General features: G+C 41.0%; 1 protein-coding gene across 1 annotated transcript; it reads right to left on the bottom strand.

Moving 5' to 3' along the window:
• Positions 1–729: 729 nt before the first annotated feature.
• LOC124134835 (amidase-like) lies at positions 730–13,600 on the bottom strand. The gene is made up of 12 exons (XM_046499897.2): positions 13,486–13,600; positions 12,829–12,858; positions 12,170–12,256; positions 10,198–10,324; positions 9,166–9,335; positions 8,102–8,217; positions 6,878–7,078; positions 6,064–6,138; positions 5,519–5,675; positions 5,104–5,166; positions 4,483–4,770; positions 730–3,157 (listed from the first exon to the last, which is right to left on the bottom strand). Exons 2-12 carry the CDS (start codon positions 12,842–12,844, stop codon positions 2,931–2,933), a joined length of 1,527 nt encoding a protein of 508 aa, XP_046355853.1. The 5' UTR covers positions 12,845–12,858; positions 13,486–13,600; the 3' UTR covers positions 730–2,930.
• Between the last annotated feature and the right edge of the window lie 1,895 nt (positions 13,601–15,495).

Here is a 15,495-nt window from a genome sequence, read left to right as displayed (position 1 = left end):
TGATTAATATACTTGCAAAACGCTTTCACAAACAACTTAAAATTGTTATATGTATTTACGAGTTGGGATCTATGTGGTTACCTTTCTTCTTCTAAATAGGTTTACTATTCCCTTTAAACCAATTATCTGTTATTATTTTTGTCATCCTTCCCATTATTCAGTGCATAACAATGTGACTCACTGTCTAGCACCTTGCCAAGTAGAGGTGAAGTATGGGAGGATTACCTATATTCACCTTCTTAGAGAAATATAGCCCGCATGAACGCACTCGCACCAGAGCACCGCTGAACATTTTCCATCTTTTCAGTTTAAAAACGGAAATCTAAAAAAATCAACATCGCTCTCGCATTCCGGTTTTTATTGATGATTTTGATAGATTATAGTTCAAAACCTTTTGTTACCAACACGTTATTTTTATTATGTCATACTATTAACATTTAGAACTACAATAACAATTCTCTGGAGGAGTGAGTGAGTGAGTATGGTTTTACGCCGCTTTTAGCAATATTCCAGCAATATCACGGCGGGGGACATCGGATATGGGCTTCACACATTGTACCAATGTCGCTCGTTAGGCCGAAGACCCGGGTTCGATTCCCGACAATAGTACAATGTGTGGAGCCCATTTCTGGTGTCCCCCGCCGTGATATTGCTAGAATATTGCTAAAGGCGGCGTAAATCCATACTTACTCACTCACTCTCTGGAAGGAAAACAACAAGATTACAGAGTGAACTGACAGCGCATTTTTATTGTCTTGGGACAGATCCACAAATGTAATTTTTCCTCTTTGTACACAAAACCCTGACACAATGTGTGAACAGCTGTATAATTTTGACTAAAGGCGAGGACGGGTCAGTGCTTTGGCTGGTATAAGGTTAGTATTTATGCAATAATTGATGTGCTTTGCTCGGGCATGCTTCAGCTTTCCTGTAAACAAAAGTGGTTAGAATTAAAGGTGTACGTCACACTAGATTAAACATACATATCTCCAACTTCATTAAGACAACATATTAAGGGGACAAAACACATTAAACCAGAAATTAGCCTAACAGTGTTGTAAAAATAAACACACCTTCCAACAGCATGTCTTTTGTGCCAGGCAAAAGGAATTTTTTTTCAACAGACTGATACATAAGTATATTTTCCAAGCACTTTCTGGGAAAATGTTTTTGCGCTTCCCCCTTACCAGAAATAATGTCATAAAAACCCAAACAAATATTGCAAGACCCTACATGAACATTGTCCATCCATGACAGAACCATGGTCTGGGAAGACGGTGCCACCAATGTGGTCAAAAACCACATTGCAGGAAGCTGCTGGATAATCCGAAACCTTTGAAGCATTTTCGTCTCTGGGATTGTGTGACTCATTAGATTCAGCACCACGGCAATATGCAATACGTGACTATGCCATTTGATATAGATTGGGAATCATACCGGTTGCATTGCTATCAAAACATTTTTATGTAAATTAAATTGAGGTAACACGCCCTCATGGTTTTTTATCTAACCTGGTTACCAGACACGACGGACTATTTTTGTTTACACATTAAAATAGGGCCGAGTATCAGCTTTCTCGTGCATTGTTTTACAGTCATTGATACGAGGTATGACAACGCGACAAAATGCAATGACACGTGCGACTACATTCAGCTAATCTCCTTTTACGGGATACCGTGAAAAACAGAAGCTTCAAATCACGTACATCTTAATTGCTCAACGACGGGAGCAGATAGAATTTTTTTACAAATTCTCCGCGCACCTCTAGGGGCCAGATACCGATTGTCGTACAACAAGTCCATGTCGCCCTGTATCAGTGTATCAATCCGTTGGGAACTAAATATGAAACAGATGGGGAGGATTCACTGGTATGATGGTAGCCTTTAATTCTTGCCCAGGTGGGTTAATCCGTGGAAGGGGGTGTCGCTAGCTGACCATTATTGAACGATATCCGATCACCGATATACCTGTAGCTTAACCAAACCTCTTGGCTAAATTCCCTACTTTTGATCTCGCCAATCCGAACTGTGTTTCCGATTCGTATGCATAAACAAACTGATCAGAAAGTAGGGAAACACAACTGGTGCTTACTACTTGCCTAAATAGCCTGTGAACAAGTGTCATAGATGTTATGAGGAAGTCTAGCATTTCATGATCACATACATTGTATTGTTTTCTAAGCATTAAACCTTATACATTTACTTTCATTTTTGACACGTTGTGCTGACCGTTTGAAGATAGAGATGCAACATCATCTATGGTTGTACTTGTGGCGTTGAGTAAAAGCTTAAAGTGAGTAAGTCATAAATGTAGAGTGAGTGAGTTTTAACTTACCGTCGCATAGCTATGGAGAGTATGCAGATTATGACATGTCAATCATTTTACAACCATGCAGTTAATATTTCATAACAAAGTGTACATACATGTGCATACATCATTAAGTGGATTGTCTGGTCCAGACTCGATAACTTACAGACCGCCGTCATATAGCTGGAATATTGCTGAGTGCGGCGTTATAAAAAAAAACAACATCATAAAGAGTTTTCTTAAATGTATGTTCCCTTTTACGAACAGAAAGTTATTTGGCTGTCGTGTTTTAAGATTTAAATTTTTTTTTTAAATTTCATGTATGTGTCTAAGTCAACTGTGATACTACAGATGCGATGTTGCTTTGATTGGATAATACGAGTAAAGTTCTTGGACTGAACGTTGTTAAATAACAAACACATACAATTAATGTAAAGGTGCACCAAATTGAAACAGACATTCAGAAATGGCAAGATGCATGACTAAAACGCAATGTCAATTTGATTTTTGTTATCACAATCGTCGTGCTATGTTGAATTTTGGCAGGCAACTTTCAAAACTGAAATCCATATCTGTTGTGTGTATCGAATGCCTGAAGTATCCTACTGCAAAGACCCCAGTGTCTAAGCCTCATTGGGTGGTGTTTCCATATCTTCTTCCTTCGGATCTCGGACCCCCTCGAACTTCTTTGCGATTCGTAACAGCAGCTTTTCATCAAAATGGCGCCCAACCAACATCATGCCAACAGGTAGGCCATCGATGGTCCCAGCGTTGATGGTCAGAGCAGGGTGACCAGTGCAGTTGAAAGGAGACGTGTTGCTCACCATCTCCATGCCGTTGAAGTAGTCACCTGAAACATGCGTCAATGTCATTTTATTCGTCACTGACTGACAACGACGAATCTAATTTCAGATCGGGAAACGAGGGCGATCCACAAATAATTTTCTCATATCCGGATTCGAGGGTCTTTGTTTTTTGGGGGTTTTTTTTGTTAAACGCCGCACTCAACAATATTCCAGCTACATGACAGCGGTCTGTAAATAATAGAGTCTGGACCAGACAAGCCAGTGATTGACATCATGAGCATCGATCCACACAATTGGGATACGATGACATGCATCAACCAAGTCAGCGAGCCTGACCACCCCATCCCGTTAGTCGCCTCTTACGACAAGCATAGTCACCTTTTACGGCAGGCATGGGTTGCTGAAGACCTATTCTACCCCGGATCTTCGCTGGTCTCGAGGGTGTTTGAAGACTAGGGTATCCAAATGTACGAATGAGTAATAACGGTGCGTGAGCTTGGGTTTAATATCACTTTTAATAGTAATATATTTACATCACCACGTGCCTTAGGGCGTTCTCAGACCACTATTGTCAAACCCATGGGTATGGTGCTGACAAATCTGAGAATCGGGCAAGATGAAGGGACGCAACCTCCGCACAGCGAATTATGTCACTTTAGACGTTTAGGCCAAAGTGTAATAATGTGTGGGGGCGGTCGGGTAGCCTAGTGGTTAAAGCATTCGCTCGTCACGCCGAAGACCCGGGTTCGATTCCCGACATGGGTACAATGTGTGAAGCCCATTTCTGGTGTCCCCCGCCGTGATATTGCTGGAATATTGCTAAAAGCGGCGGAAAACCATACTCACTCACTCACTCACTGTAATAATGTGCACGTGATTGAACCACATCTCCATCAATACAATAATTTGGGCTTGGGTTGGGGGGTTGTTGGGGATGTACTGCGTGTGGAAGAAAACCCGTGAATCCAGTTGGGGAATATAATTTGTGTTTCCCACTGATTTGTTAATTCTCGACTATTATTCCACTGATATTATTGTTTGCGGATCATGATGTCTTGAAAATAATTGTGGATGACGCCTTCCACTTTTGAAAGAAATTATGTGAACTGATGCTTTTTAATGTGATCGGCTAACCCACATTTGTCTACATCTTGACTTGGTATCCCCAGTATCTCATGCTTGTCAAAAGAACCGACTAAAAAAATGTATGACCTGAATGATTGCTTATTACCCCCATTGGCGTGTGTCGCCCATGTACAGGCCGCCACGGTATACATGCACCTTGACCATTGCGTTTGTACGGTTGCGTTGAACATAAAACAAACACTATTAAAACAATATTCATTCCCTCACTCTCTGGTAATCGTACCTGCTGTCATATTGGGCAGGTCGGTGTATGTAGGTGCAATGAAGGGCACGGTCGGCATAACGAGGACGTCATACTTCTCAAAGGCCCTGTCGTACGCTGCCTTCAGTTTCAGACTTAGATTCTGGGCCTTGCAGTAAAACCTGTTGCTGGTTTCCTGGTTGACATACTTCGCAGTAAGGTACACAGCCTTTGACGTGGAAGGGAGTTTTCCGGATTCTTTCCCAAGGGTTGCAGTCAAGGCATCATGGAGACTGCCTGGGTAATACCCCTTGAAGCCGTCCCCTATACCTGAGTTGACAGATGCACACACTGAAAAGCTGCCCGTGGAAGAGCATTTTACATTACATGTTCTACGAATGAACATCCATCTTATTCCCATTCAAATACAAATTAAACTATAAACGTAATTAAAATACTCAATGTTGAGATTCTATCACGTTATTCTGATCCTTTATTGACTAACTTTCACCAATAAAACATACCTGTATTTTCATTTTGAAGTATGTTATACTAGTCTATTGTGCAATGGCCTTTCTCTGTTAGTCTGAACAGAGAAATAGGAATGACTCACATATAAGCAAAACAGCTGCACGTTTTTCACACCAGGTTAATTTTACATGCCTTTTCCTTGGGTCAGTGTCTTGATTGATCCTTGTAGAAATATGCTTCCCCAGATAGCCCGACCTTGAAGATGTAAAATAGATAAAAAAAAAAATAATTATGGTAATAATGGCTTATGCTTTGCAATAACATGGCTCTGTGTGTGTACATGTACGCGAATTTAATGTTGACTTTAGTTATTTATATCCCTGCGTGTTACTAATGCACGAGGGGCGGTGGGGTAGCCTAGTACTTAAAGAGTTTACTAGTTAATCCGAAGGCCCGGGTTCGATTCCCCTCATGGGTACAATGTGTGAAGCCTATTTCTGGTGTCCCCCGCCGTGATGTTGCTGGAATATTGCTAAAAGCGGCGTAAAACCATACTCACTCATTCACTAATACACGAGCCCAAAATAGACTGTTTCGAAACGCATACCGTGTACGTGTTCTGGTACTGACACACTGTCAACCTCGGCGGCGTCTGTTTTCAGTTTCATGGCAGCTTTCATGACTATTTTGGCCACCTCCTCATCCGCAAGGTCAAATCCTTCTTTCAGTAGCCCGATACGGCGATCATCAACAGACTCCTCTAACTGTGATAACACATATTTTAGTTTCATTATATTAAGTACTGCATCATGAGACTACTTCTTTGTTTACTGGTATTAACATATTTTGATCTACTTTGCAATACCATAGCAAACTCAGCCGTTGTAAATATAAACCGTCATTGCGAGAGGATACCTAGTCTCGATTATCTGACGAAACATTTCGGAGTAAAAGGCAAAATAGCTGTAAACAATATATGAAAGGATCACTGAAAGACAGTGATGACACCAGGTGTTCGCGATAAGGATATAATATAAATTAATACTGATAGATTTGGGAATCAGGAATCAGTTTACGTGGCTCATGTAGGTTTCCATGGTTCCTAGGAATGTTCTCAGAACCAAGAGGAACAATAGTAATGGTTGCACGTACCTCTCGAGAGTAGTTCACGGACTTCAGTGTTGTTGGTTGGCGTGGATCCAGGTTGTTATCTGTTCCAGAGAGAACCTGGAGTTGATGTTGAAAATGAAGTGTCAGTGTTTGCGGTAGTTCAATATTATCCATTGGAGTGGGAGCTATATACTCGTGTTCATATGATGCAATCTATGTATATAATATCATTTTGATATCTATCTGTAGCTGTAGTTACGCAGAGGTCGAAGATGTGTTTGTGGAATCCTTAGCTGCGCAATCCACATATTTAATTTACTTCACCTACGAATGTTCAATCCACCAATAAAGTTTGCTGGTGTCTGCTAATATGTAAGGTCTAATCTATGTCATAATGAGTGCGTGAGTGAGTGAGTGAGTGAGTTGGGTTTAACGCCGCTTTTAACAGTATTCCAGTTATATCGCGGCGTGTCAGCCTAATGTGGGAGGAAAGCCCGAAGTGATGCAGGTCTCAGACGTTTACCAGTTCGGTGAAACCCACGAGCACGGGTATGGTGCTGACAAACCTAGAAACATAATCGGGGCGAACCGGGATTCGAACCCACAATCATAGGTTTCTGGCGTGGCCAAGGGACGCAACACTGCACAGCGAATCGCGGCGCCTTAGACGACTGGCCCACCCGTGTCACAATGAATAGACTACATCAAAATATTAATGGTGACAACAGAAGCTGCTTTTGACATGTTATGCTGGTTAAAAACTAATATTTTCTTTGTAACCAGGTGAGCTACAGTGTCAAAGCAATATTGTATATCGTTTGGCTGTTTACGCAAAATGAACTAGGAACAAACAAACCTCGAGAAGAGCTGCACAATCACCGACTGTTTTCGCCATGGGTCCCACGTGGTCTAACGTCACCTCGGCTGCTATTATCCCTGTGTAAGGGACCAGCCCATAGGTAGGTTTGAGTCCGACAATCCCCGTCCAGCTGGAGGCAATACGAAGTGACCCTCCGTGATCTAACCCCACAGCCATGTCAAGCTGGCCACCAGACACCTACATCAAAATAGGACAAAAGCAAGGATTTATACATATATATGTTAGTTTGTTTGTTGGTTAACGCCGTACTCAGAAATATTCCAGCTATATGACGGCGGTCTGTAAATAATCAAGTCTGCCCCAGACAATCCAGTGATTGACGTCATTAGCATCGATCTACGCAATTTGGATACGATGACATGCATCAACCATGTCAGCGAGCCTGACCACCCAATCCCTTTAGTCGCCTCTTACGATAAACATAGTCGCCTTAAAAGGCAAGCATGGATTGCTGAAGACCTATTCTGTACCCGGATCTTCACGGGTCACAAATATAAACTCCTCAAAAAAAGAAACGCACAGGTAGTATGTACATGTAGTTCATTGAACCTGACTACACAAAAAGTCCGGTATATAAATTGGATATATGTTATTGGAAAATGTTGGTGACATGATATTCGACAAACGGTGCGTCAAAACACGTCGCAGACACTACCACAACTGGCCAAGCAGAATGGCGCAGAGTTCCGCAGGACAGAATTCGTACACTTATCCAGTCAGTGCCGAGGAGATGCAGAGCCGTGATTGCTGCCCGGGGAGGTCACACGAGATACTGAGTTTAGAGCAACCTTGTGGCATTATGTGACATGACAATGAACAGTTTTCAATGCCTTTGTACAACGACATCATGTGACTATCGTGCTCCAAAATTTCATATTTGTATCTATGAAATTAAATATATAAGGTACAATAAAAATACTTAATATCCACCTGTGCGCTTCTGGGTTTTTTTAAGAGTGTATGTAATAATCGTATTTAGTAATGATAGTGCATGATAAAAATAATAATATTCCGGTATTCCTCCCATACTTCTACCATGGAATCTCAGGCTCAGCACATCAGAGCCTGGTCGCAGTGATGTAACCTAGTGGTGGTCAAAGCGTTCTCACTGCTTGGCTAAAGCGGTGCAAACAAACAAACTCACTTACTCCCACAAGCTAGGATGTTTGTTTGGTGGGGAATGTCCCTATATCATCTTACCAGTGCAGCGCCACCTGAATCAGCGGTACCGGCCAAACGGGTTGTATCGTGTGGGTTTTCAACAACCCCACTACCACTGGTAGAACTGTTCGCAGTCTTCCCTGTTATCTCGCCACCTGGAGAAAATAACAAGGTCATCAGCAGCCAGCGTAGATGATTGACAAAGCATGACAACACACATTGGGCAAAGTGTCATAGATAAATGTGGATGCAATTGAACTTTGATAATTTTATTTTCAGTTTCGTTCAGCATTTACACATGTATGGAAAATGGTATTTATTTATCTAAGTCTAGCGTATACATGTGTGTACAGCACAATAAGTGTTACTCAGGACGTAGCTGGAACCACTGATCTTGGGTTCGTATGAAATCCTTGGTGTTTCAGCACACGTTCTCGAGGGTTTCACCAAAGTGGTCAACCGGAAACACCGGATCTTTTTGTCACCATTAGATTGACACGCTGCGGATACACAGAGAATTTCACCCGAGTGTCAAATATAATTATCAAGACGATGCGATTAAAGTTACAAGTAGCTGAGGTTTGCCGAGGATAACTTTACTTTTATCAACGCGTCTTGATATATTCGAGCTTGGAAGATACCCGGGTGTGATTCTATTTACCGTCCAAAATCATTCTTCCAACTTTTCCAGGTTGTAAACAATAATAAATTCTAATGTTTTGGGCGTGAAAATAAAAGCTAACCAGCAGAGAGATTAGTGATGTCATCTGATTGTGACGTCACTGTGTTAATTGCAGCGATATCTCACACGAGATATAACTTGTTCTTTCCGAAGCGAAATTTTACGTGGAATAATGAAAAATATAAAACTCAAATACTGTTCGGCGTTACACTACTAACTCACTCAGTGTGAATACTAGTATATTCCTTGCTTTTGATCACAAGCATGTCCATAAACGTTGTTTCATGTTACAAAAAGGTAAATTTCATTAAGCCTTTGCTGACATACTGCTGACGAGGTCATACGTTTGATCTCATTCACTCACTAAATTGAAAAGTAAGTTACTGTCGTTTGCATGGCTATTGTATGAATGGGGAGTTACCTTCACTGAGAATTCTGGTGACCACAGTAGCATCGTACTCAGGGACATAGTCTCCCAACAGAGCTGAAGGGTTCATGGCGATCTCAGCCAGAGCGATGTTATCGGAGATACCAATTATCTTGTCCTTCAGAGCACCCGACTCCGCTCTTTGCACTTCACACTTGACAAACCTGTGTTGAAAATAAGCGTAGGCCGAGGTAAGAAAAGGGACCTTTTTAACTTGCTGGAAATGTTAATTTTTAAAGTAAAGAAAACTTTCTTTCTTTAACTTGTAAGATGGTTACTTCCGTATACCAAGCCCTTGGCCCAAGAAGACCTTTTAACCATCTCCTATGAAAACCCCGTTGGTCAAGAACGTGCTCATGCTCAAATATTAGAACCCCACATTGACCCCGATTATGATCCATGGGCTGTCAGCACTATATCCGTGTTCCTTACAAAACGACAAAGACCCTGGACCCCACGTCCAGCTGACACGCCATGCTCCAACTGAGACATTATTCAGAGCGGCATTAAACCCAACTCCGCCATTCCACGTCCAGCTAACAAGACATGTCATCACTAAGATATTGTTCAGAGCGGCGTTAAAAACAACTCTCTTACATTGACTTTAAGCCCGCAGTTAGGTGGCCAAATATATGTTTGCCTAATCGTCGCTCAGAGATCTTACAAATGTTTTTGAATATAACAAAGACATATATTCACGTAATACATGGTATATACTTTGCTATCATTACCTCAAGTATATTTGTCATTACTTGCCGAATTTGAGTAACAGTCGACATGATAAGCAGCATTTAACTTCATAGGTTTAACATGACCTTTGGTTGAGGTAAACAAAATTGCAATTGTCCTCTAAAAAGCTGTAAGTTTACCCCAGTCAAGATGTAAAGTTAAACATACGACTTACATCGTCATTGGTGGATTGATTAACACATGTCTAAAATGATAGCGACCGAACACAATCATTTCTCCGGTAGTAACTGTACGTGTAGGTAGCAATGTCAGGATTATTCACTCATTTGGCCTTACCAAGCATTGTATGGATTGTCTGCCCCTGTTGGCATCTGGCCGGTGGTTCGTGGATATTTCACTTCAAGACGAGGCTCAGGTATCTTCCATATAGCCGCGTACGCATTCATCGTGTAATTGAAACATTCTGTCAAGTAAATCATCATGTATTACAACACTGAATCATTTGAATAGTCATATCTTCCAAATTCCGTGGACTGTCAAACTGCTGAGGCTACACTTGATGCTTTCTCAGTGTTTCATATCAGAGGTGACAGCTTGGTCTTGTGTTTCTTAGGGAGGCCCTGTACATACACATTGTCGTTCCATGTCGCCAGTGTGAACCGGAGACGTACCTAGCATAGGCGGATCCAGAGGGGGGTTCAGAGGGTCCGGAACCCCCTTTTGTAAACCAAATGCAGTATGTTGTAGGCAGTAAAATTATCTGAGACAGGATTTTGATATTTTGGACCCCTCCCTTTTACAAATGCTGGATCCGCCCTTGACTAGCATGGCAGTATGGGGTACTCTTACAACAGGGGAGATAGCACCATACCCGTGCTCGGTGGTTTCACCGAAGTGGTAAACGTCTGTGACCTGCATCACTTCAGGCTTTCCTCCCACATTAAGCTGACACGCCGCGATATAACTGGAATACTGTTAAAAGCGGCGTTAAACCCAACTCAACTCAACTCTAATGCCTAGCATAGACACCCACGTAATGCTGCTCACGCATATAAGAATTAACGCAGGACTAGGTTTGATACTCACATACACACTTAGTCTACTTAGTCTACTAAATGGCCAGCCCAGGCTAGTTAAGCAATGACCAACTACGTGCAGTCGCACCACCAAACGCACCACCTTCCTTTTCCTATGTAGGTGGTTTGATACTTATAACGATTTGTTTGATGATTCATCCCTGGTGAGTGACTTGGGCCATTAGGGACAGATTACTTAGCCTTATATCTACAGACTTCCAGAAAGCTACACAAACCATCAACACTATCGTGAATATGTGCACACGATTTATATGAATTTTCCATGGCCATTTTTTGAAGTCAATTTATCTTATAACATTCAGATAGAGATAAAACAACACGAAGACAAAGCCATCGATATAACACGTCCTTTCAAATATGTGTATAAATTCAAAACAATCATTCATATATCTCATTAATCCAAAACGGTTTATACTCTGGCTTGTGAGTACAAATGACGTTATGATTGATTACTAACCAAATGGTTCCCTTCCTAGAGACAATAGCAAAATAGTAGAGGCGGAAAGAACTTGATAGCCGTGTCACATATATATTTTAAAAAATCTGACTTAAAATCATAATTCCGTAACACAATATAAAATGAATTAAACAATTCCTGAATTGGTATTTGATGCGCTGTTTGTTATGAATATACACTCCATAATGAGCAACACAGCACTCTGTCGCACAATCAACCAAGTAAACAAGTCTTGCCACCCGATACATTTATCCGCCTCTCACAACAAGCAGAGATTTCTGGCGATCTAATATAACCAAGAATCCGAAAACGGTTGTATGATGCATGACATATGATGTGCTTGAACAGTTGCATAAAGAAATATTGAATGGTTTAAAAATTATGACCCGCAAAATGAACCCTCATTTGAACGTAAGTCCAACATGTTATTGCTTCAGACACGACATAATCTGAACATTCAACAAAGATCCCCTGAATAGCAAAAGGAAGTTGTGCACCGCTTGTCTGATAGGATTAAACAGTTGCACAAAGACTTGTTCGGCGGTTAAAGTGTGCCGGATACCCTACAGACAACTGAAATTTAGTCACACTTGTGTCCAATATCCCCAGTAAAACGTTTTCGTGCGAGGGTTAACAATGCATCATACAATGTTTAGAATGTGTTTATAATTATGACATGCAATATATATTCACTAGTATAACCACGCATTCGTGTTCATCTTCCAACTGCTGTATCGAGGGCAGGTCAATTTACCTTGAACAGTGACGAGTTCCTCTTCTGTACATTCCAAATGTTCTTGATCAGACAAGGCTCTTAGCTCAGTCAACGAGGGAGGGGAGACTGTGGGAGAAGTGTCGTATAATCATATATTTCTTTCTGTCTACAGAAACATCTGAAGATGCGGTTCAAGTTAGCCAAACGCCATCCTTTGCTATAAGGTTAGCTAAAGCGGAATGAATAGTATAATTCAACCATGCTCATGTTTTTAAATGTGGTTGTTAATGCGTCTGCCTACATATATAGCGCATATTGCCAATTAGCTGGTGTCATACTAAAATACGGCCCCACATTTCGCTGTCCAGCTGAATTCCTTGGGCAAGCAAAAAACCTATGATTGTGGGTTCGAATCCCGGTTTGCCCCGATTATGTTTCTAGGTCTGGCAGCACCATTCCCGTGCTTATGAGTTTCACCAAAGTGGCAGATGTCTGAAACCTGCATCACTTCGAGCTTTCGAACCATATTCAGCTGACACGCAGTTATATATGTAATAGTGTTCAAAGCGGCGTTCAACCCAATTCCCTCACTCATACTAAAACATTAATTTCAATTATTTGGAGGAATTACCACTGAACTTGTTTGGAACTGAAAAGTGCATCTTTATTCAAATGATTCAATTTGATGGTTTACGTACCCGTTAATTCTGCCATGGTCGCTGCTGATTCTAGAAATGGATTATGGATTCAATTAAAATCCTTGTATATACATGTATTTTTAAATGCAGTGTTCGCAATGTATAGTTCAAATCAAGAGACAAAAACGAATTAAACATATTTTGCGAAAAAGGTGTAAAGAAAATTCGATAGCCATTCATCAGGATTTGGTTTGGTTTATTGTTTAACGTCGCACTCCGCAATATTCCAGCTATATTACGGCGGTCTGCAAATAATCGACTCTCGACCAGACAATCCAGTGATTGATATCATGAGTATTGATCCACGCAATTGGGATCGATGACATGGATCAACCAAGTCAGCGAGCCTCACCACCCGATCCCGTTAGTCGCCTCTTACGACAAGCATAGTCGCCTTTTAGTCGCATGGGTTGCTGAAGTCCTATTCTCCACCCGGATCTTCACGGGTGTCATCAGGAAAATAGAAGTACATGGAAAATGATGGTATTACCGCATTTCGTGTGATACTGAAGCCTAAAAGCGACCTCAGAATATATAAATACAGTCAGCTTATCGCTTTTTATGGACATCTTGACAATCGCAGCACAAAGTTTATATGACATTTATTTAGATTTAAAAAAAAGAGAATATTTGAATAAAGTAATGTATGGGCATTACCTGTATTTTCTCCTTCTCGCAACCAGTCCGTCCGTACAGTGACAAACAGCGTTCTTATCCTACTACTTAACGTCGTTCTGTACACAAACGCCCTTGTTGTTGTTAGATATTGATAAACAAACCAGCCACGCATCACACACTCACAATTCATGTCATGGCAACGTTTTGTAAATACACAAACATTTTGAAATGTTTTGTTATCGTGCGCCAATTAAAATTACGCATTCGTGTGGAAAGTGTTTACTAACTAGATAATTACCTTGGTTGATAGAATGTGTGTACTCCATGTTGTAGGCTTATCACCCGGGGAATACCGTTTGCCTGTCGGCTCGGTACACGGCCTCACATAGGGTATTTCAAACCATATTCCTCAAGGGACAAGTCTTTAATTTATCCTGTAACCATGTTTATCACTGACCGCAATTTAAACAATGAGATGCGAAACGTTTGTGAGTCATGTGAGCTCCAGACTTCAATTTTTTCATGTTTAGGCAGTGGGAATTACGTACATCTAAAGTCTGTCTGTCTATTGTTTTACGCCGCACTATTCAAGCAATATGTCGGCGGTCCGTAAATAATCGAGTCAGGAGCAGTCAAGGATCCTGTTATTCCCCTCTTCCGACAAACATGGGTTGCTGAAAATCAGGTATAACCCGCATCTTCACGGGTGTCACATCTGTCAAGCGACGCCGTTTCACTGTAAGGAGCTTGAATTGCAGATGTTACAAAGATCGGCAAAATCTCTTGTTGTCATGGCGGCAGGGTATTTTGTTTTCTCTTGTATACACCGCTGTAGAGGAATAAAGAGATTGTCAAAACGTCATTGACCAATAGAATTCAAGTCAATTACGTGAAAGGTAAGATAAAAGCATTTACTTCATATGTACGTTAGGTTACACTTAAAAAAGTGTCGTTTGATGCTTGTCGCCGCAACGCCACGGCGGTCTGTAAACAAAAAAGACAATTGATGGACAAGACAACCCAATTACACGATAGCGCATTTACTTATTTTGCCAACACGAACATATATATATGATTTTGAATTACGTCTGCTGTGAACAAGTGCAGAGATTCTAGTGCTAATAAGTAAGGAAAACGTTTCCGAAATGTATTCGTTTTGTGAGAAAGCGGGATGAAGTTTCAATGATGTTTCCGCGTGTATGACCATGTGTTCGTTTGCTTCATTAAACATTCATTGATTGATACTGCTTACGTTATAGATCCCTCTGACTACAAAATAATATTAATGGCTGACATTTAATCATTCCATGCTCAATAAGTATCAGATGACATTTTAAAGGTAACGATTTTGTATCCGCCTATTCCAAGTGCCCACCAACAAGGCTTGTCTCCTCAACAGAACTACAGATGCAATCTTTAAGCATGATTCTCCATAATTTCCCATAGGAATTGCCGAGCGTCTTCGTGATACAGTCAACCCAAACCGACCATAAATCTACACATCATCATCAATAATTGATTCATAGCGTCCAAATCCTACACGACTGATAGATAGGTCTGTCAAGCCAAGAACTGCATTTGCAAATAAAACATTTTATTCTTGAAAAAAACCCAAAAATCTGTTATCACGATAAGGACAGTTATACACGAAAAAAGTGTTATGATAAATGAACGGATGCAACCAGAACGCGGGTCTAAAAAAATAGACGTGTTACTTTCATCAGCGCTAATGACGGAACGCTTACTAGGTCAATGTTTCACAAGATCAGATATTAAATGCAGATGACCACAATTTGTCTTAATCAGTTGAAGAATCATTTCATCACAACTGAATAATTGAGTTACAGGATTCACTTTACAAGAACGGCTTTCGTTGTGGCGCAATATGAAACTGCAGTTGTGTCCGACGAGGTTAAGTTGTCCTGGGCCCACTTGCACAAAACGATCTTAGCGCTACGACTATTGTAAGCCTATGTTAAAGTATGGGAGTTACGATCATCTTAGCACTAAGATCGCTTTGTGCAAGTGGGCCCTGGCCGTTAGAGCGTC

Source organism: Haliotis rufescens, unplaced genomic scaffold (assembly GCF_023055435.1).
Source record: "Haliotis rufescens isolate VD_foot unplaced genomic scaffold, xgHalRufe1.0.p SCAF_16, whole genome shotgun sequence".
NCBI classification, from domain to species: Eukaryota; Metazoa; Mollusca; class Gastropoda; order Lepetellida; family Haliotidae; genus Haliotis; species Haliotis rufescens.
Note: the sequence above shows the minus strand (reverse complement) of the source record. Positions and strands in the feature narration are given on the sequence as shown.

Excerpts from the sequence above, each read along its gene's own strand:
- LOC124134835 (XM_046499897.2), bottom strand. Across the intron at positions 8,218-9,165 it reads CACCAGAATTCTCAGTGAAG|GTGGCGAGATAACAGGGAAG; the intron begins GTAACTCCCCAT and ends TATTTTCTCCAG. Across the intron at positions 5,167-5,518 it reads AGTACCAGAACACGTACACG|GTCGGGCTATCTGGGGAAGC; the intron begins GTATGCGTTTCG and ends TACATCTTCAAG.